The sequence below is a fragment of the Pinus tabuliformis genome, chromosome 4_2 (assembly GCF_031772625.1).
Source record: "Pinus tabuliformis cultivar Carrire ecotype Pingquan chromosome 4_2, CPIR1, whole genome shotgun sequence".
Classification (NCBI taxonomy): Eukaryota; Viridiplantae; Streptophyta; class Pinopsida; order Pinales; family Pinaceae; genus Pinus; species Pinus tabuliformis.
Window position 1 is genome coordinate 109401255 of NC_142304.1, and position 24587 is coordinate 109425841.

The 24587-nt window shown below is 37.6% G+C and overlaps 1 protein-coding gene and 1 long non-coding RNA gene across 15 annotated transcripts in view; one reads left to right on the forward strand and one right to left on the reverse strand.

Moving 5' to 3' along the window:
• The window catches only part of LOC149168511 (endonuclease V family protein), a 526712-nt gene that overhangs the window by 203575 nt on the left and 298550 nt on the right, over positions 1–24587 (reverse strand). For 10 of the 14 annotated variants that reach the window (XM_089428269.1, XM_089428272.1, XM_089428275.1 and 7 more), the window contains one exon: positions 16513–16577. The exons of the other annotated variants lie outside the window; for them this stretch is intronic. In XM_089428269.1, coding sequence (XP_089284395.1) covers positions 16513–16577 — 65 coding nt within the window. The remainder of the gene's footprint in view (positions 1–16512; positions 16578–24587) is intronic. 14 annotated transcript variants of the gene reach the window in all.
• Positions 10541–10837, forward strand: LOC149168512 (uncharacterized). The gene is made up of 2 exons (XR_016259329.1): positions 10541–10591; positions 10705–10837. It is a non-coding gene; the product is annotated as an uncharacterized LOC149168512 (long non-coding RNA).

Below are 24587 nucleotides of genomic sequence, written 5' to 3' on the forward strand. Positions count from 1 at the left end.
CCCTGCCCTAAGCATTGTCGCATTCTCATGTACAATTTGAGCGACAACATTATGCATTGTTGAATTGTGTTGATTAAGTATTTAATGTTTACATGTTATGATTAAAATTGTTAAAATGACCCTGTTGTCACACAGATTGTCTAGGTAGCACGACAACGCTCAGACCGAGGGCTGTCACCCTGATCCCCGATCTCTCCGTTTAAGCCGTCTCCCTAAAGCAGGCTAAGGGGGGTAGACCCTATGGAAAAAGGAAGACCAACTGGGAACCAGTTGGGTTGGGAGACACAGCAAGGGGAAACAAGCACTTGATCGATTTTAGAATTTGATTAGATCTTTAAATGCTTAAGACCAGTGCCTTATGGAGTTAATGAAAACCAAGTAATTAATTAGTTGTTGTTGCTTATGAAGTAATTTAATGATTGCTTGAAAATATTTACAAAATATCAAACATGTAACGAGCATTATATAATCCAAGCAATGATTAATTTCACCAAATGCAAAATATTCAATAGATGTGCAATGTTCTAGCAAATAAATTTCAAAAGATCAAATATTTCAAGAAACCATGAAATTTTAAATGCTAACCAGCTCAAAAAATGATTCACCACTTTTCAATAGCTAATCTTTAAATAAACATTTAAGCGCATTTAACTATAGAGAAGTGGAACATAGATACCACAAAAGACACCAAAATGAATTTTCAATTTTTAGTTAGTCTTTTTTCAAAGTTTTTTATTTTTAAATATTTTTTATTTTTTTATTTTTTGTAAAAAAATAAATCTAAATCTACATAAAACAAATAAAAGTCTAACTTTCAGATTTTTAATTTTGAAAATTTAAAATTTTTATTTTTGGATTTTTTTGGATTTTTTTTGGATTTTTATTTTTATTTTTATTAAAGTTAAAAAAGACAAAATTCTAAATCTAAATGAAATAGAAAATAAGCAAAAGTATAACTAAAAGAAATCTAAATCTAAATCTAAAAGTCCTTTTAGATTATTTTATTTATTTTATTTTTGATTTTATGAATATTTTTTATGTTTTATATTTTTTAGATTTTTTTTTATTCTAAAACTTTAGAATCCTTTAAAATAATAAGCTAATTCTAAGCTAAAACAAATCAAAAGTAAAAAAAGTCTAAATCTAAAACTATATAAATGGAAATCGAATGTTTTTATATTTTTTATATATTAAAACATACTTCATAAAAACATACGCTAATCTAAGGAACAAAGTAAAAGTCTAAACTAAAATTTAAATGCATAAAACAAAAAAATCTAACCCTAAATCATGAATACGTTGAGCATAAAACAAAATCGTAATTATGTGTGTGTGCAGGTGACGGCAGTGAGCAAGAGCAACGTGAATGAGGAGCTAGACGGACGCAGGCAGAGAGGGTTCGAATGCTTGCAATTTCCTATGATAGTTGCGTGGGTTATGGCAGCGTAAGACAGCAATGGAAATGGAGAAGCAAGGAGAGGGACGCAGGTTTTGAAACCAGCGTGAGGCATTGCAGGTGGATGGGACAACGTGGATGGCGTGAATACCTTTGCCAGCGTGGGTAGAAATGATGGCCAGCATAGAGCTACATAGGGAGATGTGTGGGTAGTGTTGAGGGATGTGGGATAGCAGGTTCTAGCAACGCAAATATGTGGAGGAGAGAACTGAAGCTGCCTAGATTTGATGTGTTTTGCAGGTGTGCATCGAAGGGCAGTTCGATGGAATGGAACAAAGGACGGCAGAGGAGGGAGCTGAGCTGCGTTGAAGGATACACAAGTACAGCAATGCGTGGAGCTGCAGTGTAGCTGAGGCAAGTTATGGCAGCTGCGTGGATGAGGGGAGGAGAACGCTGCGTGAGGGTTTGAGGGACATTGGTTTGGCTTGCAGCTAGAAGACTGTGAGGATTTTCGAGGGGGTAGTAGCAGAAAATCTTGTGGGCCTTTAAAATGTCGAAAAATTTTCTGTGGAAATGAAACCCCACGATGCAACAACATAAAAAAATTTCGAAAAATTTCTGTCAAAATGAAGTCCCAGGCAGGAAACAGATAGCCTAGAAAAACCCCCACGATTCTTTAGAAAACTTTAAAAAAATTGAATCTTTTCGCTTCAGATTTCCTTGATGAAAACCCCACAAGAAATTTCCAGATATGAAATAAATATTCCTACCAGAGCTGATCCTGAGGCCAGATCTTACCCTCCAGGGCCTAGATCTGGCTTCGGACAAAATGTTTTCTTTCGACCTGCAACCTGCAATAACAAAAACCGAACACCCAGAAATAAAATGTGCAAGAAACAAAACTAAAAACCCTAAAACTAGCTAAATAATTAGAATATTCATAGTTTAAAGGCTTTAAATAGCCAGATTTGTCGGTATGCCACAAAAATATTTTCAAAATTTTAAATTTAATGTGAGATACTTCAAAAACCCTTCATGCATTCATAAGAAAAATTCAAATGATAAGCCCGGGATCAAAACTCGCTAGGCTCTTTAGAAAATGCTTTCTCAGAAGTTGGTTGGTTCAGCTGAGAACTTCCCCAAAGGCCCGTTGATCTTCGAAATCTAGATTTTCCTGCACAGCTTACTTCAACCATTAACGAAGAAGGAGAAAACGATACTAAAATCTAAATGTAATGGAGATACTTGCCATCATATTCAAAAATTTAACTACCATCCAAACCCTAGCGACTAAACAAGATACATGTGTCTAAAATCACTTGTCATAAAGATATCATCAATGGCTGAAATTAAAATCATGCACAAATATAAAACATCTTACAACATTTCCAGAAGAGTAACACCAGCAAGATTTCAACCCCAAAGTCTTTTTTTATTGCACATGAAAAATGACTACAAGAGAGTTTTCTTTAGCATAAGACTCACAGATCGAATGATCTCAAATGACCCCTGACACCCTATTTAAAGGAAAATTTCCAATGGTTAGTTTGAGTGATCCATGTCAAAATGATTTCGACCGTCGATGAGGATCAAAATCTCTTTTAATCTCATCCATCAAAATTTTAAATGCATTTTAATATATTAGAAAATCAAAATCTTGAATTTATTTCCTCAAAACTTTGACTTATTATTATTTTATTTTATTTTTCAAATTTTTATTTATTTTTTAATTTATTTTTCAATTTTATTTTATTTTATTTTTTAGTTATTTTTTAATTTTATTATTTTTTATCATTTTTATTGGACCCTTGAACTTAGCCTTTGGAAAAATCACCTAGGACCTAGGACTTATGAGCGGATAAAACATTTTCTTACCCTCAAGACACCTTACATCATGACTTTTATAATTTTACATCTCAAGGAGGAAAACCCATTTAACATAGACCCTCATAGACTACCCAATTCTGCGACACAAATATAATCTAGCAGATCAAGTAATTTGTAATAACCTAACCAAATAATTAGGATTATTTCCAAATTACTTTTACATAGACTCGGAGCACACTAAGATTCACCTAAGATTCTAATGACAAAATCCATTTCGGCTTTGGGGTTAGGTTGAAGGAAAACTTTGCCGTTCACGGATCGGTGAGACAAAAAACCCTCCGGAACGTAGATCATCACTAGAAGATTAGGTTTACCTAGGCAAATACATACATGACACAGATTTGCTAAGATTATTTACAATTTGCATATGTAGACTGGGTTTACAACATAACATGATTGGGTTGATGATGATAGTCGAATGGCATGGACATATCAATCAAGCGCTATCCCTTTTGCGAAAAAGGGGGTGTACTGCTATGGGTAGTTGACACGTAGTGGTCAACATCTGGCTCTACTTGGGGACACGTTGCTGCATTGTAGGAATGTGAGAATCCAGAATCTGCATCCACGCAACACACCACAAAACATAAGTAGCGTCCATCCAAAAATCATCATATAGCATTAAGCATAGGAAAGATATAAGCTCTTCATTTATTAACTATCTAGTAACATGAAAAGTAAATCTAATCCTAAAACAGAAATGAAAATGATGAAAAAACAAGGAGTAGGGTTAGAAATACAGAGGATGCCCCGTGGCATCAAATGCATTCAATATAGTGTATACTGAGCATTTGGCTACTTTCAGGCAAATCTGTCGGCTGCTTATCGGATGTGCCATGTCCAATTCTGCATACGGTAGGACTTTTTCCTATCCGAAAATCAAGTTGCTCGCAGCTATCTAATGCATCAAATCTTCTTCTCGTTCTCTTTCTTATGATTTGCTTGCATGGTAGCCAACTGATTATTATGATCGAATGTCATGATAGTCATTTCTTCATCCATAGTTAATAACTTGTTTTGCATAGAATTAATTTCCCTATCATAATTAGCTTTCATGGTTTCCATTTCCTTATCTCGCTTTTCCAGGTGGGTGTATAAAGTTCTCATATTGTTGGCGTAATCAGTTACAATTTTTTCTTGATTGATCTCCATATTTTTTACCAGCCACATTAGTTCTTCTATAATTTGCTTCTGATTTTCCTTTTCATTGTCGACACTGATTTTACAATTTGTCCCTGCTTTTCCACTATCATGGATTTGATCTGCAATGGTACAGGTGGATGGCACATTCTGATATGAAGAATTGTCTTGAAATCTTTCATCGACAGCTAGACCCTTCATAAGATTACTTTCATTCTGTTGCACAATTTTAGGGGCACAAGGCGAGCTATCTTGATAACCATATCTATCTTTAAAAGCATTGACAATGTCTTGTAAAGAAGTGAAAGAATCTTCAGGACAATTATTAAACCAATTCAAAGCATCACCCTCTAAAGAAAGGACAAATAGACGCATTTTGACATCTTCATGATCATACTGAGGAGATCTACAATATATGATCATTATACAAGTAAACTTGCATAAATGCTTTCTAACAGCGACTGAATCACCACTCGAGAATAAAGATAATTTATGAATGGCAGCTTCTGGAATATCATGGAGAACATCAGTAAAATGACACGGGGTAAACGAATAATCCATGATGAATAATGAAGGACCAAATGGATGATAGAGAGAGACCTCTGCTCAAGAAAATCAAGAGATGAAAGAAGTGGAGTCGCCACTTGAACACAAATCTAACTCTAAGATCCAAAAGATAACAAACAACCGGATATAAAGAGGGCTTCTTGTCTCGGAAAAAATAAATGAAAAGGAAATGGAGTCGCCACCCAAACAAGAAACGAACTGAAGAGTAGGTGTTGAAGGTACGATTAAACGATATGACGAAAGATAAGATGATGAAAAGATCAAATGATGCCAAAGAATGTTGGCCGTTTGACAGGCTAATGAATGGCGAAAAAGATGAGATGATGCCAAAAAATGTTGACCTTGTCGGCTCAAATGAGAGATGAGAAAGATGAAAGATGAATGCCAAATAAACCAAGGACAAAAAAAACTCTGTCCCCGACAATGGCGCCAAAAAATGTTGTCGCATAGATTGTCTAGGCAGCGCGACAACGCTCAAACCGGGGGCTGCCACCCTGATCCTCGATCTCTCCATTTAAGTCGTCTCCCTAAAGCGGGCTAAGGGAGGTAGACCCTATGGAAAAAGGAAGACCAACTGGGAACTAGTTGGGTTGGGAGACACAGCAGGGGAAACAAGCACTTGATCAATTTTAGAATTTGATTAGATCTTTAAATGCTTAAGACCAGTGCCTTATGGAGTTAACGAAAACCAAGTAATTAATTAGTTGCTGGTACTTATGAAATAATTTAATCATTGCTTGAAAATATTTACAAAATATCAAACATGTAACAAGCATTATATAATCCAGGCAATGATTAATTTCACCAGATGCAAAATATTCAATAGATGCGCAATGTTCTAGCAAATAAATTTCAAAAGATCAAATATTTCAAGAAACAATGAAATTTTAAATGCTAACCAACTCACAAAATGATTCACCACTTTTCAATAGCTAATCTTTAAATAAACATTTAAGCGCATTTAGCTATAGAGAAGTGGAACATAAATACCACAAAAGACACCAAAATGAGTTTTCATTTTTTAGTTAGTCTTTTTTCAAAAGTTTTTTATTTTTAAATATTTTTTATTTTTTTATTTTTATAAAAAATAAAACTAAATCTAAATAAAACAAATAAAAGTCTAACTTTTAGATTTTTAATTTTGAAAATTAAAAAAAAAGAAGGATTTTTTAAATTTTTTAATGATTTTTATTTTTATTTTTATTACAGTTAAAAAAAGACAAAAATCTAAATCTAAATGAAATAGAAAATAAGCAAAAGTATAACTAAAAGAAATCTAAATCTAAATCTAAAGCTAACAAATTATCATATATATATAAAAAAGGGAAAATTTATAAAATCTAAATTCTAAAAACTCAAATCTAAAACCTAAAAAATAAACTTTTTATGCCCTTTTTTATTTATTTTATTTTTGATTTTATGAATATTTTTTATGTTTTATATTTTTTAGATTTTTTTTTGTTCTAAAGCTTTAGAATCCTTTAAACTAAACTAAGCTAATTCTAAGCTAAAACAAATCAAAAGTAAAAAAGTCTAAATCTAAAACTATATAAATGAAAATCAATTTTTTTTATATTTTTTCAGTGTTCCACGGGGACTCGCCCCCCCCACCTAGGGGTCTAGTTTCCTCGCTCCCCCGCGCTTTGGGGACTTGGGGACGAGTAGGGGACGTTTCCCCACGCTCCCAAAATGGAGGAAACTCGGGGGGACGTGCCAGGGAAACGTTTCCCTTCCCTGAGGGGACGTTTCCCCACGCTCCCAAAAAAATGGCCTTGCTTATAGTTTATGATTTAATAGACCTAAAGTGGCACAAAGCTACTCATGTTCTGTATGGGGATAATGTCTTGTGCTATCTTTTGGTTTCAACAAACATCATTTTAGAGGGTCAGTATCATGGAAATTTGCTAGACCATATAGCACGTACATGAATTTTCCTTTTTAAAACTTCTTTTTTTCTCAAGTGATGGCTGGATTACAGTGGGGAGATAACTGGAGTGACAGGCAAAGAATATGAGACATTCAGTTTGTGTTTTTAATTTGCATAACATTTGACATACAAACTATGGAAGCAGCACCTATGTCTTGTGGGAAATAATTGGGTGGACTATAGACTAACATGCGTTTACTGCAAGCATGACAAAATACTATGGGCAACAAGAAATCTCAGGAACTGTCATTATATATGAATTTATACAGTTACAAAATTTACACAAAGCACAGTGACTCAGCTTGAATTCTCAAGTCTGAAAATTACTTTCACCCCTGAAATACACTGCTAGTTTGAAGTTTGATCTACATGGCATTGCTCTAATAAGATAGACAAATTATCCATGCCAACGTTGGTCACCCAAGTTGGTTCGCAGATGGTCATCCTGCAGTGAATGTCATTTGATAGTAAACTGTCAGAAACTCTTTCATGTGATCTTCTCATCTCTCCTGGAACTAAAACTCTTCTTTCAGCATATGGTGTACTGTCTATATTATATATAATATAACAAAATTTCTAGCTGTTGGATCCAATATAGCTGGACAACCCATTGTAGTTGCCCCTTCTACTGCCAATGCAGTGTTCCTGATCTGTTCATTTACCTTTTCACAGAATTCAGTGGCTACCTTATCAAGCTAAAGCTCTCCCTCTGTCTGACCAAAATCTAAATTAGAATTTGACCAAGCTGGATTAGAATTTTAAATTTATTATTTTATATGATATTATAAATTTGGATAATGTCAAATGATATTCATATCAATGATCATGCTTTGCAGCTTTTCAATTCAAACCAAATTGTCATAGTGGACTCAATTAATAAATTATCTTTTATATTTATAAATTTTTAAGACCCTGACGCTCCCCCACGTTTCCTAAAAAATGGTAGGGAGCTTTTGCATAGGCCGCTCCCGCGCCCCCTCACTCCCTCACCCCCTCGTCCCGGAACCTTGGTGGAACATTGTTTTTTTATATATTAAAACACACTTCATAAAAACATACACTAATCCAAGGAAAAAAGTAAAAGTCTAAACTAAAATTTAAATGCGTAAAACAAAAAAAATCTAACCCTAAATCATGAATATGCTGAGCATAAAACAAAATCGTAATGTTTTATTGTGTGTGTGCAGGGGACAACAGTGAGCAAGAGCAGCGTGAATGAGGAGCTGGATGGACGCAGGCAAAGAGGGTTCGAATGCTTGCAGTTTCCTATGATAGCTGCGTGGGTTATCGCAGTGTAAGTCAGCAATGGAAATGGAGAAGCGAGGAGAGGGACGCAGGTTTTGAAACCAGCGCGAGGAATTGCAGGTGGACGGGACAGCGTGGATGGCGTGAATATCTTTGCTAGCGTGGGTAGAAATGATAGCCAGTGTAGAGCTGCGTAGGGATTTTTGTGGGCAGCATTGAGGGATGTGGGATAGTGGGTTCTGGCAACGCAAATACGTGGAGGAGAGAACTGAAGCTGCCTAGATTTGATGTGTTTTGTCGGTGTGCGTGGAAGGGCAGCTCGATGGAATGGAGCAAAGGACGGAAGAGGAGGGAGCTGAGTTGCGTTGAAGGATACACAGATACAGCAATGCGTGGAGCTGCAGTGTAGCCGAGGCAAGTTATGGCAGTTGCGTGGATGAGGGGAGGAGAAAGCTGCGTGAGGGTTTGAGGGACATTGGTTTGGCTTGCAGCTGGAAGACTGTGAGGATTTTCGAGGGGGTAGCAGCAGAAAATCCTATGGACCTTTAAAATGTTGAAAATTTTTCTGTGGAAATGAAACCCCACGATACAACAGCATAAAAAAAAATTCGAAAAATTTATGTCAAAATGAATTCCCAGGCAGCAAACAAATAGCCTGGAAAAACCCTCACGATTCTTCAGAAAACTTAAAAAAAAATTGAATCTTTTTGCTTCAGATTTCCTTGATGAAATCCCCACAAGAAATTTCCAAATTTGAAATAAATATTCCTGCCAGAGCTGATCCTGAGGCCAGATCTTACCCTCCAGGGCCTAGATCTGGCTTCAGACAAAATGTTTTTTTCCGACCTGCAACCTGCAATAACAAAAACCAACACCCAGAAATAAAATGTGCAAGAAACAAAACTAAAAACCCTAAAACTAGCTAAATAATTACAGTATTCACAGTTTAAAGGCTCTGAATAGCCAGATTTGTCGGTATGCCATAGAAATATTTTCAGAATTTTAAATTTAATGTGAGATGCTTCAGAAAACCCTTCATGCATTCATAATAAAAATTCAAATGATAAGCTCGGGATCAAAACTGGATGGACTCTTTCGAAAGTTTTTTCTCAAGAGTTGGCTGGTTCAGCCGAGAACTTCTCCAAACGCCCGTTGATCTTTGAAATCTAGATTTTTCTGCATAGCTTACTTCAACCATTAACAAAAAAGGAGAAAACGATACTAAAATACAAATGTAATGGAGATACTCGCCATCATATTCAGAAATTTAGCTACCATTCAAACCCTAGCGACTAAACAAAATACCTGTGTTTAAAATCACTCTTCATAAAGCTATCATCAATGGCTGAAATTAAAATCATGCACAGAAATAAAACATCTTACAACATTTCCAGAAGAGTAACACCAGCAAGATTTCAACCCCAAAGTCTTTCTTTACTGCACATGAAAAATGACTACAAGAGAGCTTTCTTTAGCACAATAATCACAAATCGAATGATCTCAAATGACCTCTGACACCCTATTTAAAGGAAAATTTCCAAATGGCTAGTTCGAGTAATCCATGTCAAAATGATCTCGACCGTCGATGAGGATTAAAATCTCTTTTAATCTCATCCGTCGAAATTTTAAATGCATTTTAATATATTAAAAAATCAAAATCTTGCATTTATTTCCTCAAAACTTTGACTTATTATTATTTTATTATTTTATTTTATTTTTCAGATTTTTACTTATTTTTTAATTTATTTTTAAATTTTATTTTATTTATTTTTTATTTTTTAGTTATTTTTTCATTTTTTAATTTTATTATTTTTATTGGACTTTCGAACTTAGCCTTTGGAAAAATCTGTTGACACCTAATCTTAACGCATATGTCATCTTAACGCATCTGTATTAACGCATCTGTCATCTTAACGCATTTGTATTAACGCATCTGTAGTTTTCTCATCCGAATAGACTTTTGTTTACAAGACTCCGTTCGGCACGCATTCGTGGGTTTGGTCTCTCAGCTAGCCAAACACTTCTGCTCAGGTTCTTATTCTCCAGTTTGCTGCTGTCCTGCGCCATGGCAGGCTGATGATAATAGCTTGTTGCAATTATTCAGCGAACATGGAAAGGTTTTGGAAGCAAGAGTTGTATATGATAGAAAACTTGGGCGGTCACGAGGCTTTGGATTTGTTACATACTCATCAGAAAGTGAAGTTAATGATGCCATTGCTGCCCTCGATGGAACTGAACTGGGGAGGCAGGGTGGCGAGGTGCTTCGGTCATTCATTGTGATATAGACCGAGGAAAGTCCCCGGGCCAAATTTCGCAGAAATTGCAAGCTCGAAAGAGCAGATCTTCGCTTTGTAGACCATCTGGCGCCGTCTGTGGGAAGCCCTTGAGAGTGAACATTGCTGAGGACAGATCTAGACGAGGATTTTGAGGTAGAATAGTGGGCGTTCAGTTGTTTCTCGTGCTTCTGCAGTGCCTTCCACCTTTGTACAGTGGACTGCTAGCTGCTTTTTTCCTATTTTTAAAACCTCCATATGTCTTGCAGATCTTGTACTCTTATTGTGCCGAGGTGTTGCTTTTTGGTTTTTCCGCACGGTTCTATTTATTACACAATATATTCAGATTTGTTAATGATAATATCGGCCAAGGCAATTCTTAGTTTTTGTAACTGTATTCAAGTGTTGTAATGACACGTGCATGCAAGGAAAAATGGAGAAAGCTTGTTCTTTCTTGAAAATACTTACCTGCCATTACCAAATATTCTATCCAGAAAGAATGCGAAGCAGTTATTGGTTGTTTTGTTCTTTTTATTATCCAACTCCAACTTTGTAGAGCTCGTAGTTGATACCGTTGTTGCTCCAACTTTGTAGAGCTTGCGGTGAATGACTGATTATTTCTAAACAACCAAAATTGTTTCCCACAGAAATTTTTGAATACAACTTCACTGTATATCAGCAAAAAGTTTTTTTATCAGCAGAAGTATTTTTTTTACAGAATGCATTCAATCATCTCTATGGTAGGAATAGTTCTCATTGGCAAGGAGAACTATCCTGAATGGTCCTGGATGATAAAACACACCCTCATCTTCAATGAGTTGTGGAAGGGAGTGTGTGTCGGAGAAGGAGACAATGACCCAATGCAGCCTACATCAGACAAAGAGCTCGTCATTTGGGAAAACAAGAACAGCAAAGCATATGCATTAATCGCAGCATCTGTAAATGAAGAAGTAAGTCGCCATATTTCATCATATTCAACTGCCTTTGAAGCTTTACAAAAGCTGAAAGAACTCTATGACTCACATTCTGCACTTGAAGTTGTTCAACTCATGATTAAACTCTTCACTCTTGAACTGAAAAATAATGATCCTCTTGCTCTTGCATCTGAAGTAAAATCCATAATGCATGATATCAAATCCACTAAGGTTGAGTTGGATATCCCTCTTATTGCTTTTCTCAAGGCACTCTATCCTACTTACTCCAATTATCTTGAGTCTTTACAAGCAAATGGAAATCTTAAAGATATAACCTTTGACTCTCTTGTGAAAAAGTTTGCTGAAAGAGAGAAAGCCTTTGGAAAGAAGACAGTCCCTGAATCTTCTAAAGAGACTGTGTGCCTTGCTCATAAAGAAAAGCATCTTGCTCAAGACTCTACAAGAGGAAGAGGTGGACAAAGAGGAAGAGGAAGATATTTCAGAGGCAGGGGGGACAGACATTCTCAAGGAGAAAAGGCAGATCTGCATTGCATTCGCTGCAAACGAAATGGATCACATGATGCTTCTACATGCAAGCTACCATGGGACAAAATTGAGCAGAAAAGAAATTAGCAGAAAGGTAAAACTGATGATACAGACAAAGGTAAAGCACCTGAATCCGCTTATTGAGGCACAATGTAACATTAGAGTAAATGAAGATTTGTTTAATGCTTCACTTGCTTCTTCGAAAAACGATTGGTTGCTTGATTCAGGAGAAACCTGTCATATGACTCATAGGAAAGATTTTTTTGAAGATTTCACTGACAATGTTGATGGAGCAGTATACTTTGCAGATCAGTCAAAAATCAAGTCATCAGAGCTTGGCACAATCAGGCTTAAACTGCCTGGTCTTCCAGACTTTCTTCTGGATCATGTTCTATATCTCCCACAGCTCAAGAGAAACTTGTTGTCCTTGGTTCACATCCGCCAGCAAGGTCACTCCATTCATATGTTTGATGGCAAGCTTGAGGTAAGAAAAGCATCTGACCACTCACTTGTCATGAGGGGAATAGAAGAAGAAAGACTTCTCAAACTGCAAGGAACCTCTGCTCATGCACAACATTTCTCATATTTTTCATCATGAAGAAGGTACACTTCCATCAAGTTTATTATGGCATGCTAGATTTGGACATTTAAACTATGACAGTCTCCGCTTATTGAAGAAAAATGGTATTGTTGGTTTGCCTACAATTCCTAGGAAACATAAGCAATGCGATGCTTGCATTCTAGGAAAGCATAGCAAACAGTCTTTTCATGATTCACATTCAAGAGCACATAGGAAGCTTGAACTTATTCATTCAGATTTATGTGATCCAATGCCTGTTTCTTCTGCAAATGGAAATAAATATATCATGCCTTTTATTGATGATTACACCAGAATGTGTTGGGTTTATTTATTGAAAACCAAATCTGATGCTTTTCAAACATTCAAGAATTTTCATAAATGGATTGAAAATGATGCACAAACTCATATTGGGTCTATTCGCACTGATAATGGAAAAGAATATACATCAAATGAATTTGAAAACTATCTTCGCCAACATGGGATCAAACATCAAACAACTGTGCCTTATAATCCCCAACAGAATGGTGTAGCAGAAAGAATGAATAGAACAATCTTGAATATGGTACGATCCATGCTTTTCTTCAAAAATGTAAAGATAATGTTTTGGGCTGATGTTGTTCTATGTGCTGCATATATAAAGAATAGATGTCCATCAAATGATATAAGAAACAAGACTCCTTATGAATTGTGGTATGGACATGTTCCTTTTGTAAAACATCTCAAGATCTTTGGTTCCACCTGTTATGCTTTGATACCAAAGGTACATAGAAACAAACTTGGTGCTAGAAGTCGTAAGTGTATCTTCCTGGGGTATTCAAACACCTCTAAAGCATACCACCTCTATGATGAAGTAAATAAAAAGTTTGTTGTATCTAGAGATGTCATTTTTCTTGAATCATCCAAATCTGACAATGTTGTTGAGCGGCAACTTGATCGCTTGGATAGATTCGCAAAAACGAAATCATTTCAAGAATTTGATAATCAGATTCCACATCTTGAAGGGGGGATTCCTATACTAGATCAACATGTGGAATCTTCTTCTGAAGAACAATCTCCCCTGCATGAAACTCCAACAACGGATGATGCTTTAAGTGATCTAATTGATAGAATTGGGAGACTCAATCTTGATTCAGTCCCAACTCAATCAACAGAGCAACCTGGACCATCTCAGAAAGGTCCCCCAAAGTGGCTGACAAAGACACTTGAAAGTGTTCATCCTGATGAAATTGGAAAAACAGGAACCAGAAATTCAAACCGACAAAATGGAGGTGATGTAGACGACTCTAATTCACCTATTGATATGGATGTTACTTATGATTGTGAATTGAACTTGTCTACAGATTTTGAACCAACTTCCTTTAAAGAAGCTGTTTCTCATGATGAATGGAAAGAAGCTGCTTCTCATGATGAATGGAAAGAAGCGATGCAAAAGGAGTATGATGCTCTCATAAAGAATGGCACTTGGAAGCTAGTTGATCCTCCATTTGGAACCAAACCAATTGGCTGCAAGTGGGTATACAAGAACAAGTACAAAGTTGATGGCTCACTTGACAAGCACAAAGCTAGGCTTGTGGCAAAAGGTTTTGCACAGAAGGAAGGGGTCGATTATGAGGAAACTTTTGCCCCCACAGCAAAATGGGCCACCATCCGGACACTCTTTGCACTAGCAGCTAGAACGGTTGGAAAGTCCATCAAATGGATGTAAAAACTGCCTTCTTGAATGGAGATCTAAAAGAGAATGTTTTTATGTCCCTGCCTGAAGGATTTGCTGCGAAAGGACATGAACATAAAGTATGCAAACTTGTGAAATCCTTGTATGGCCTCAAACAAGCACCGCGAGCCTGATGTGAAAAACTAACTGAGCATCTTCTGAAATTCAACTTCAATCATTTTGATCTTGATGATGCAACTTTATTTGTCAAGAAAGTTGGCAAAACAGTTATGTATCTTGTGGTATATGTAGATGATCTTTTAATGACAGGGAACAATGAAAGCTACCTTGCATCCATAAAGAAGGAATTGGGGAAAAGTTTTGAAATGACTGATTTGGGCTATGTTCATTACTATCTTGGCATTGAAGTAACTCAACATCCAAAATCCATATTTCTTTCTCAAAAGAAATACATTGGAGATTTGTTAAACAGATTTGGCATGACAGAGTGCAATCCTCTTTCTACTCCAATGGAACAAAACTTAAAGCTCACATCTATTGAAGGAAAGGAATTTGAGGATGCAACAAAGTATAGACAGCTTGTAGGAAGTCTCATCTACCTCACTACTACCAGACCAGACATTTCATTTACTGTTGGAATCCTCTCCAGGTTCATGCAAAACCCTTGTGAGGGACATTGGTCTGCTGCAAAAAGAGTTCTAAGGTACTTGAAGGGAACTCAAGACCTTGGAATCAAGTATACACAGGTGGACGACTTCAGCTTGATTGGATACTCTGATTCAGACTTCGATGGAGACAAAGAAACTGGGGTATCTACCTCAGGATATGCTATGAGTCTTGGATCAGGAGCTGTCTCCTGGAGATCACGCAAACAATCAGTTCCAGCAGATTCCACAACAGAAGCAGAATACGTGGCAGCAGCTGAAGCAACGAAAGAAATTGTGTGGCTCAAGAAAATTCTTGAAGATTTGCAGGTAAAACAAGTACAATCAACTCCACTCATGATTGATAACACCTCTGCAATAAAACTGGCCAAGAACCCAAAGTTCCATGATCGAACAAAGCATATCAATACTAAATATCATCTGATTCGACATCATGTTGAGGCCAAAACAATCCATCTCCATCATTGTTCCACAAATGAGCAAATTGCAGACATCTTCACCAAAGCACTTGGAAAGGAAAAGCTTGAATGATTCAGAATGATGCTTGGACTCACCAACATCCCTTCAGATTAAGGGGGGGAATGTTGACACCTAATCTTCATGATTGAGAATTTTATGTAAATAAATAAATTGGGAAGGTGAACAGTCATCGGGAGATGAACTGAACAATCACTCCCTATTGTATATAACAATGGGTTACCTATGGAATAATACACCAATCAGTTTTTCTGTCTTTGGAGAGTTACTGCATGGCCTGACAAAATCACCTAGGACCTAGGACTTATGAGGGCATAAAACATTTTCTTACCCTCAAGACACCTTACATCATGACTTTTACAGTTTTACATCTCAAGGGGGAAAACCCATTTGACATAGACCCTCATAGACTACCCAGTTCTGCGACACAAATATAATCTAGCAGATCAAGTAATTTGTAATAACCTAGCCAAATAATTAGGATTATTTCCAAATTACTTTTACATAGACTCGGAGCGCACTAGGATTCACCTAAGGTTCTAATGACAAAATCCATTTCGGTTTTGGGTTTAGGCTAAAGGAAAACTTTGCCAATCATGGATCGGTGAGTCAAAAACCTTCCGGAACGCAGATCATCACTAGAAGATTAGGTTTACCTAGGCAAATACATACATGACAAAGATCTGCTAAGATTAGTTACAATTTACACATGCAGACTGGGTTTACAACATAACATGATCGGGCTGATGATGATAGTTGAATGGCACGGACATCTCAATCAAGCGCTATCCCTTTTGCAAAAAGGGGGTGTACTGCTATAGGTAGTTCACATGTAGTGGTCAACAGACCCCAATATTGATTCATCACCCCCCCTCTCAGTATTGTTGAATATTCTAACAAAATGTCTAAGAGAATTTAAACTGCTAATTGCAACTCAACTGTGTAGAAGTGTAAGTTCCATAGGCTTTCAAGTTGTCATTAGAGTCCAAAAAACAATTTTTTCACATGGTCCCTTCATTATCAGAGTTTATGACTGGGTCCTGAAATTGCCAATCATGATATGATACCCCTTGAATGCTTTGCATGTGGAAAGAATGAAATTACTGTGCATACCTATTGTAGGTGCCACCAAATCTAAGTATGCACAAAGACAACATTAAACAAATGGTCATGTCTTTGATATATGACAATGTATTAAGGACCTGAGAGTAACGAAAAATTACATTTTTTCCGATACCAACAGAAGGAAGGTCACTCAACACACCAAGATGACTAGCCAAACCAAAACCTGCATACATATATATATGAAAAAAACAATGTATGAATTTGGATTAGAATAATCATAAACAAAAAGGTTTACAATTTGTGCTGCCACAAAGTAATTCAAGAAAATATCATTCTCTGTTTGCTTTGGTTTCTTAGAATCCTAAATAAAAATCCTAGAATGACCAAGTAAACACAATAAAGAAAACAGGTCTTGGCAAGATGGGTGAATGTTTGTTGGGAATTTCAAAACAATGGAAAACCTTATTATCGGCATTGCACATTATTCATCTATCTGTGGATATAATCTGAAATGTTTTAGGGGAGAAATAAATGCCCCGGTATATGCATGCATGACACGCAATGCAACAATACAGAGAACTTAACATACTTACCTGATAAAAATGGTTCTTCACACACAAAGACAGATAACATTGATAACATTTTGTTAATTTGACACTACGTGAGTGTTGGAGGGTTTCTCTCTACCACTAAAAACGAACAGTCACAAAATAGTACAACACGTGCCATTGAAATCTGTTACAAGGAAAAAATGTAGGGCAAACCTAAGCTTTGTTCAACCCTCTTTGAAATAAAACAAGGGCTCCATTACAGGTATAAGGTCTCTTGACCTTTCTAATTTCACCAGTGTTTCAGGTCTGATTTGACTCATTTGATATATTTCAGATCTCAAATAGTGGAATTTTAGCTTTCTTATACTAACAGTTCTAGCATCCGATGAACAGAACAAAAATCAGCTATGTTTATTGACCTCTTACGTTCCTTGTCTGTTTTTAGCTGTTTATGTAGCAGAAACAGTAGAGATCTTGCATATAAACTATAAAACAGCGAAATAAATCTTGCAGAAAATAAACAAGTTTGGTTGAATCTAAATAAACAAATAATGGTTAGTGCTAAAATGGAATTTTCCCTATGCATATACAGTGTTAAGCTACGGCACATTCATGAGTACATTTTTTGGTTCTGGAGTTTGAGATCAGACTGAGTTTAATTTCAGAGATATCCAGTTTGACATGGTGGACACCATGTTCAATGCTTATATATGAGATTCAATTTAGACTTCAGCTCTAATTTTATCAGATGCCCCATGTATGCATGTGATATGCAACATTTGGACCATGCATGGGAGAGCAACTGTTTCGAAAGTGCAGTTTCCACATGAGATTCACTATTTTGACAAAGTTTCAATTTTTACAAACTTTAAAGGGTGTCTTTAGGCCTCAAGTAACAGACCAAAGTTTAAGGATTTTTTGATGTAAAACCAATGTTTTAAAACTCCGACTCGGCCGAGGGTCGACTTTGACTCCGACTCCGACTTGGTATCGACTCGGCCGGCTCGATTTCCATGACTCAGTCGTTGTAAATAATACATTAAATATTTATTTTTTATAAAAACACATAATTTTAAAGATTTTCATTCATGTTTCCAAACACACAACATTAGAATATAGATAGAAGACAACATATGATCAAAGTAGGCTCATGAATATATCTATTATATTAAAATGGCAGCCAATGCACTGTCCAATACATACACGATGATGATATAGAGATCAAAACAAAAACACATAACCAAGGAGGCTAGAAATGCATTCTACAACAAAAGTCTGTGACCAATACTACTGGCTACTGCTAGAGTTGCCAACATCATCTGGCTCAGTGTTACTTGGGAGCAGGAGTGACATTTTCGGAAGCTCCCAGTTTGGGAGCGAATCCCGGAGGAGTTCGACAACCAATGTCACTAACATCAAGGTACATAGAGGGATTGGTGCTCTTGATTAAATAAGAGTTCTATACCCTAATACATGACAAAATTCAATGGAAACATTGCAATCCTGAAATCCTGAAAAACCGATAAGTCTGCTGGATTTTGAATGAAATCTAAAATTCTACTTTCTCCATATGAAATTGAATGAGGCTAGAACCAATCTCAAACATCCTGAGTCATTTCATGGTAATGTTAAAAATTTAAGTAAAATGATGAAAATGAAGGACATTACCATGAATAGCATAGCCTTAGTAGGGCAATATGATCAAATACTAGGGTTTGGGAGAGGGGAATGGACCCCAAAGACCAGCAAACTAATTCATAAACCCCTTTGGAGCCCCCCACACTTAGAAAAATAAAAAAAAATAAAAAAAAGTGTGTTTTTATGGTTCACTGGCCACTGTCAGCTACTCGGCCGAGTAGTTATGGATCCGGCCGAGTCCCCTGAGTTATGACTGACTCGGCCAAGTCATGCTATGACTCGGCGAGTCATGCTATGACTTGGCCGGGTCAGTCATAACTCGGCGACCGAACCAAATTTTTTGCCGGGTTGAAATTTTTTTTCCAGCTCGGAACAACTTGGCCAAGTCGGTTTCGAGTTGACCAGATCTTAAAACAATGTGTAAAACTCATGACTTCTATAGCCAAAAAGTGGTGTTGTCGCACAAAGTGTCTAGGCACCGCGACAACGCTCAGAGTAAGGGTGGTCACTCTTAAATCCTTACTCACTCCATTTAGACTCTCTCCTAGACAAGTCAAGGGGGGTAGTACCTAGGTAAATGGATGACGATAGCCTGTGAAAAACACCTCTAGGAGATTTTAATGATGGACAACTTGACAAAAGTAAACGAATCTCGATTAACTCAGATGAATAGATTAAACGCTAATATAACCAAGACACGACCACAAGATAGAAATGATTATAGACCAGTGTCTTTTATATTGAATTAACCATAGACTAAGTATTAACAAGTCATCCTGAGAAAACTTATAGATGTGCCAAAGCGACAATCATGAACAATTAATGTAAATGCCCAAAACTTTAACATGCAAGAGATTCTAGATTTAAAATGATTTTCATTATCAACCCAGATCTAGATTTAATTAACTTTCTCCGACAATCAATATGATTTAAAACATTTATCGCACCTTGACCATAGAAGAATCATGAAAATTTAAGATTTAGCATTTAACATCAGAAACACCAAAGAACTTTATATTAGCATTTTAATCAATGTTGAAAATATCGGTATCGGCAAAATATCGGTGAGAGTCCAAAAAACATCTTATCGGCAATATCAGCGAAAATATCGGCAAAATATCGGCAAGCATAATATATTCATTTTTTTTCAGATTTTTAAACATATAAAGCAATAAAAACATGAAATAAACACATTGGCACATAAATATGAAGAAAACACTGATATATATGATGTCAAATAGAAATGATACATCAAAGGTGATACCAAATCCTACTGATCCCTGATAATTGTCCATTCAAGGACTCAAATGTGGAGAAACAATACAAAATAACATCACATATATAAAAGTATCTCATCATCATGAGTTATATGTAGCAAAACAAATAAAACTAGCAGCTATCTATCTGAAATCACTACCCTCTTCCCCTGTTATGGGAAAACATGATGGGTTGTTTCCAGGCCTACTCCTAGTAGTAGAAGGCCCTAGCCCTGCCTTTGCACCTAATGTCAAATAATGAGTGCTAGGTATGGAGCTATGCTCTCCTATATCTATAGCAGATGGTGTTGATGTTGATGTTCCCACAGTGTCCTCCTCCTCCTCCTCCTCCTATATCTATAGCAGATGGTGTTGATGTTGATGCTCCCACAGTGTCCTCCTCCTCCTCCTCCGAGTGTTGCTCCTCCTCTGAGTCCTCCTCTTGCTGCCCCTGTTCTAATGGATCATCTGGCTCTAACCATGAAGGTGAGTCCTCCAAGATGGGCTCCTCAGACTCCACCCTCCACCGAGACAATACATCAATATTGTCTAAGGAAATGGCATCTGGATCCATTGGTGCTTCTATTTGCCTCACTCGAAGTCGGATGTTGTAATGCACATACACTAAACCATTGAGGCGTGCAAACTCCAACCTGTAAGAGTGTCAAAAAAACTAATGAGTCTTGACTCTTGACTCTTAACACTTGAAGGTCATAAATTAAAAATTAAAAATCACAGTAAGTGTAATTGCTCAACTAAAGGCTGGAGCTCAAAGTTATACCGGTTGTGCTTTTTTGCATGTATTTTCTCAAACACACTCCAATTGCGCTCACAACCTGAAGAGGTACATGTTTGACTCAAGATTCTTATGGCCAATTTTTGCAAATTTGGTGCCCTTGCACCATAGCTTCGCTGCGAAATATCTACAACAAAATAAAGAAATAAAAAATTCAAAAACTTAAAACATAATTAAACTTTCAAATAAAAGTTACATAATTGAATTTTTAAAAAATGGAATTATAAGTAACGAAATTCTAAATTGAAAATTCTAATTTATAATGAGTGATGACTTGTTGCTTACGTGGCATGAAGACGAACCTTTCTCTAATAACATCATCAAAGCCAAATAGGTCAACACAATCCTGATAAAACTGTATCTCGCGATTGATTTTGCTACGAAGCTCAGGATCAGGTACCATCCTATGAATACAGGAATGGAGCTCTTCCATCAACTTGCCATCAAAATCAAAGCCGCATTTGTATGAAAACGCGGGGTTGAGGAAGAGTGTCACTGCATGAATGGGTCGATGAAGCATCCTTGTCCACCGACTATCAATCACACCCCATAACATCATATGCCTATCAAGGCCAGCAAAACCCTTGTCTGCATAATAAGAACGAATAGCCTCCTTGGCCCTATCCATGGCCTCATACAAATAAGCCATTGCAGGCTTCTCCCCATCTACCAATCTGAGAACCTTTACTATAGGTTCACTAACTGAGCATGCTTCTTCTACTCCATGCCAAAACGTCTCAGAGTAAACCATTTTTGCAATGGTTTTCCTGTCCTATCTCCTACTGTATCTATAATTACGCCAGTCATCAATTACAAACATTTGCTTCAACTCAAACTGACATCGAAGCAAAGACTGAAGAATAATAAAGTTTGTGGCAAAACGTGTGATCCCAGGATGCCACAACTCCTTGTTTCTAGTGAACTTCCTCACGAAGCTAAGAACAAAAGCATGGTTAAAAATAAACTTGGGGACGCTCCTAGCCATATCAATCGCCTCCTTGATGAAGGAGAGTTTCCCCATATCCTCAAGCAACAAATCGAGACAATGTGCTACACACAGAGTCCAGAACAATGTGCGATGCCTCTCCATAAGCATATTTCTGGCAGACACATAATTAGCTGCATTGTCTGTTATGACTTGCACCACATTCTCCACACCAATCTCCCGAATGAACCCATGTAACAACTCACATATCATTGTTGCATCTTTGATATGTTATGATGCATCCACTAATTTAATAAACATGGTACCTTTAGGACAATGTACCAAGAAATTTAGAAGGGTCCTACCCTTCCTATCTGTCCAACCATCAGACATCACTGTGCATCCAGTAACTTCCCATGTTTTTTTCAACTCCGCCAATCTAGAGTTGATGTCCTGCTTTTCTTCTTGAAGAATTGGCCCCCGTAACTCCTCATATGTAGCACTTTTGTACCCCGGGCCCACATTGGCTGCCAAAATGGATTGGTTTTGGTGATGCTGAGAGGTAAGTCACTCCAGAAAAGACACCTCCCCATGACTCTATCTGCTTCTTGTTTCTCCCTTTTTTAACAAGTGGTTTTATGCCAGGCTGTGATCCATGTCCTGTTCATGGAACAAAAAATGATGACCTCGCACTGGCAGTAGCAGGTGATGCTGTGGAGCCCCTCCCACTACCCTCAACGTCAAAATCAAGAAGATATCCCGAAAGATCTACCTGCACATTCAGCCTTGTTTCTTTCTGTCTCTTCCTTCTTTCTGTCTTTTTCATCAATTGTTTGTATAAGCTCCGGACTAGAAACTATACAAATTTCAACATCATGTCCAGTGAATCTAGCCAGATGGTATTTCAATCGTGTAACCCCTCCTGCCATCCTTGTCCCATACAATTTGCATGTAAGATATGCCCGATTTGTCCCACATCAGGCTCCCCATACTCCCAAAATGGGTCCAAGGCTTTTGGCATATTTGAATTTTGTAGTGAGCTAACTCAAACCTAAGGCACCAAAAAAAAAATTGAAATTAATAAGTAATAACCACCTCATTTTACAAAATATTTTTCTTGCTACATTATTTGCAATGTGAATTCAATGAAAAACTATAAATGACAATAAGAGGGTGCATTTGAAAGTTTAAAAAAAAAATGGAGTTTGCTCTCCAAATATGGAGAAAACCCTTGCATTCTTGATGGGGTCAAATATCATGTCGTACCACATATTGCTGAAAAGAACACGGCAAAGGAGATGTGGGATACTTTGAAGACTTTATATCAAGGCTCTTCCGTGCAATAGAAGATGCTATTGGAGAATCATTTCTGGTCGTATCAGATGTAGAAGGGAGAGCAGATAGATCCGTTCCTCCTCAGATTGCAGGAGATTCGTGACCAACTTACTTTTGTAGGGTCTACACCGGATCCAGAGTTTATGGTGAGAACCGTCCTAAAGGCAGTCTCCGAGGAGTGAGAGACATTTGTCCAAAGTATTTTGGGCAAGGCTACTCTTCCAGGATGGGAGGAGATGTGGGCAGCGCTTCGCCAAGAAGAGATCAGGAGGTTGACCAAGGCAGGGAGTAGTGGCAAGGGAAGTCGAATCAAGAAAGAAGAGGAGGAGGATGCGGCTCTAGCATCTATGGAACATCAAGTGAAGAGGAAGAAGAAGGACATCTCCAAGGTGAAGTGCTTCCATTGTGGGGAATTGGGACATTATGCATCCTAATGTCCAAGGAAGAAAAACAAGGGAGAGGCTTCCAACTCCAAGGCAACTCCAGCTAAGGCAGAAAGAGGTCAAGACTGATGACAACCGTGCCATGAGTGCTCATGCACCTCTAGAGAAGAGGTGGGGAGACATCGAGTTGTAGTCAGGAGGCCTACACTGTAGGGGCAGGATCCTTGAGGTACGCAAACTCTTGGATTATATCCGGCTACGGGAGCCCTTAACGATAATAGCAGGATCACAGAGGTCAGTTGGAGCAAAGTGCAGTGGAGTAGCAAGGCAATGCTTGGGTGAAGAAATCTGAGGCAGCGTAGTGGAGGTTGCAGTAATGCGAGAGGCACAGAGGTGTGTGCAGCAGCACAGTGGCAGCAGAGGGAGCACAGGATAGCAGCAGAGGGAACTTCAGTTTCATGAGGTTTCTAGACTGACTAGGATGTCAGTGTTTGGGAGAAGTCAGTTACCTACTTCTCGGTAACTGAATTGCAGTGCAGCAGTTAGCAGTGGCAGTGCTAGGGGTAGCATGGGCAGCATATTGAGAGAAAGTTGCAGTATAGATGTAGTAGTGGCAGTGGCAGTGTCATGGGCAGCAGTACAGGAAGCAGCAGTGCAGATGATGTGAGGCAGCAGGCCAAGCGTCAACACAAGTACCGGTGCAGAGAATCAATGTGATGTTTTAGTGATGGAGCATTACTAAAGCACATTCCTCGCTAAGAGGGAGTGTTGATTTGTGGTAGCATCGGATGTGCTCTAGCCATGAAAATTGGTGGAGAGGCTAAAGCAAATGAGGTCTCCAAAACCCAGAAATCGTTTTAAAATAATTAATATTTTTAATGTGGTTCATAAGTCTAAACTTAGGAAAATTAAAATATTAATGGGTATTAATATAAAACTGGGTGAGAATGTTCTAAATGACATGGGTCAAGCCAAATCTAATCTTAGTCGTTGATTAGGGACTTAATATCGATCGTTGAAGACTCGACAGGAAAAGTATAAGAGGAGGCTTGAGGGTCAGTTCGAGACACACCAAATTGATCAGTCAGATCGATTTTCTGGAGTGGGGTTTGCTGAGAGAATCGAACCAATGATCTTTTGCAGCGAGGGGCAGTTTGGCACAAAGCTAAGAATACATAGCAGAGAGGAAGAGATAGTGCCAGAGAGACATCATAGAGCCTGGGAAGGCTAACGTAGAGGCAGGAGGGAGCTATGCAAAGACAGCTGGGTGCTACGCAGAGGCTGAAGAGGCCAGCGTGGGTGACGTAGAGGGTCTGAGGGCTAACGCAGAGGCTTCAGTAGCTGTGCAG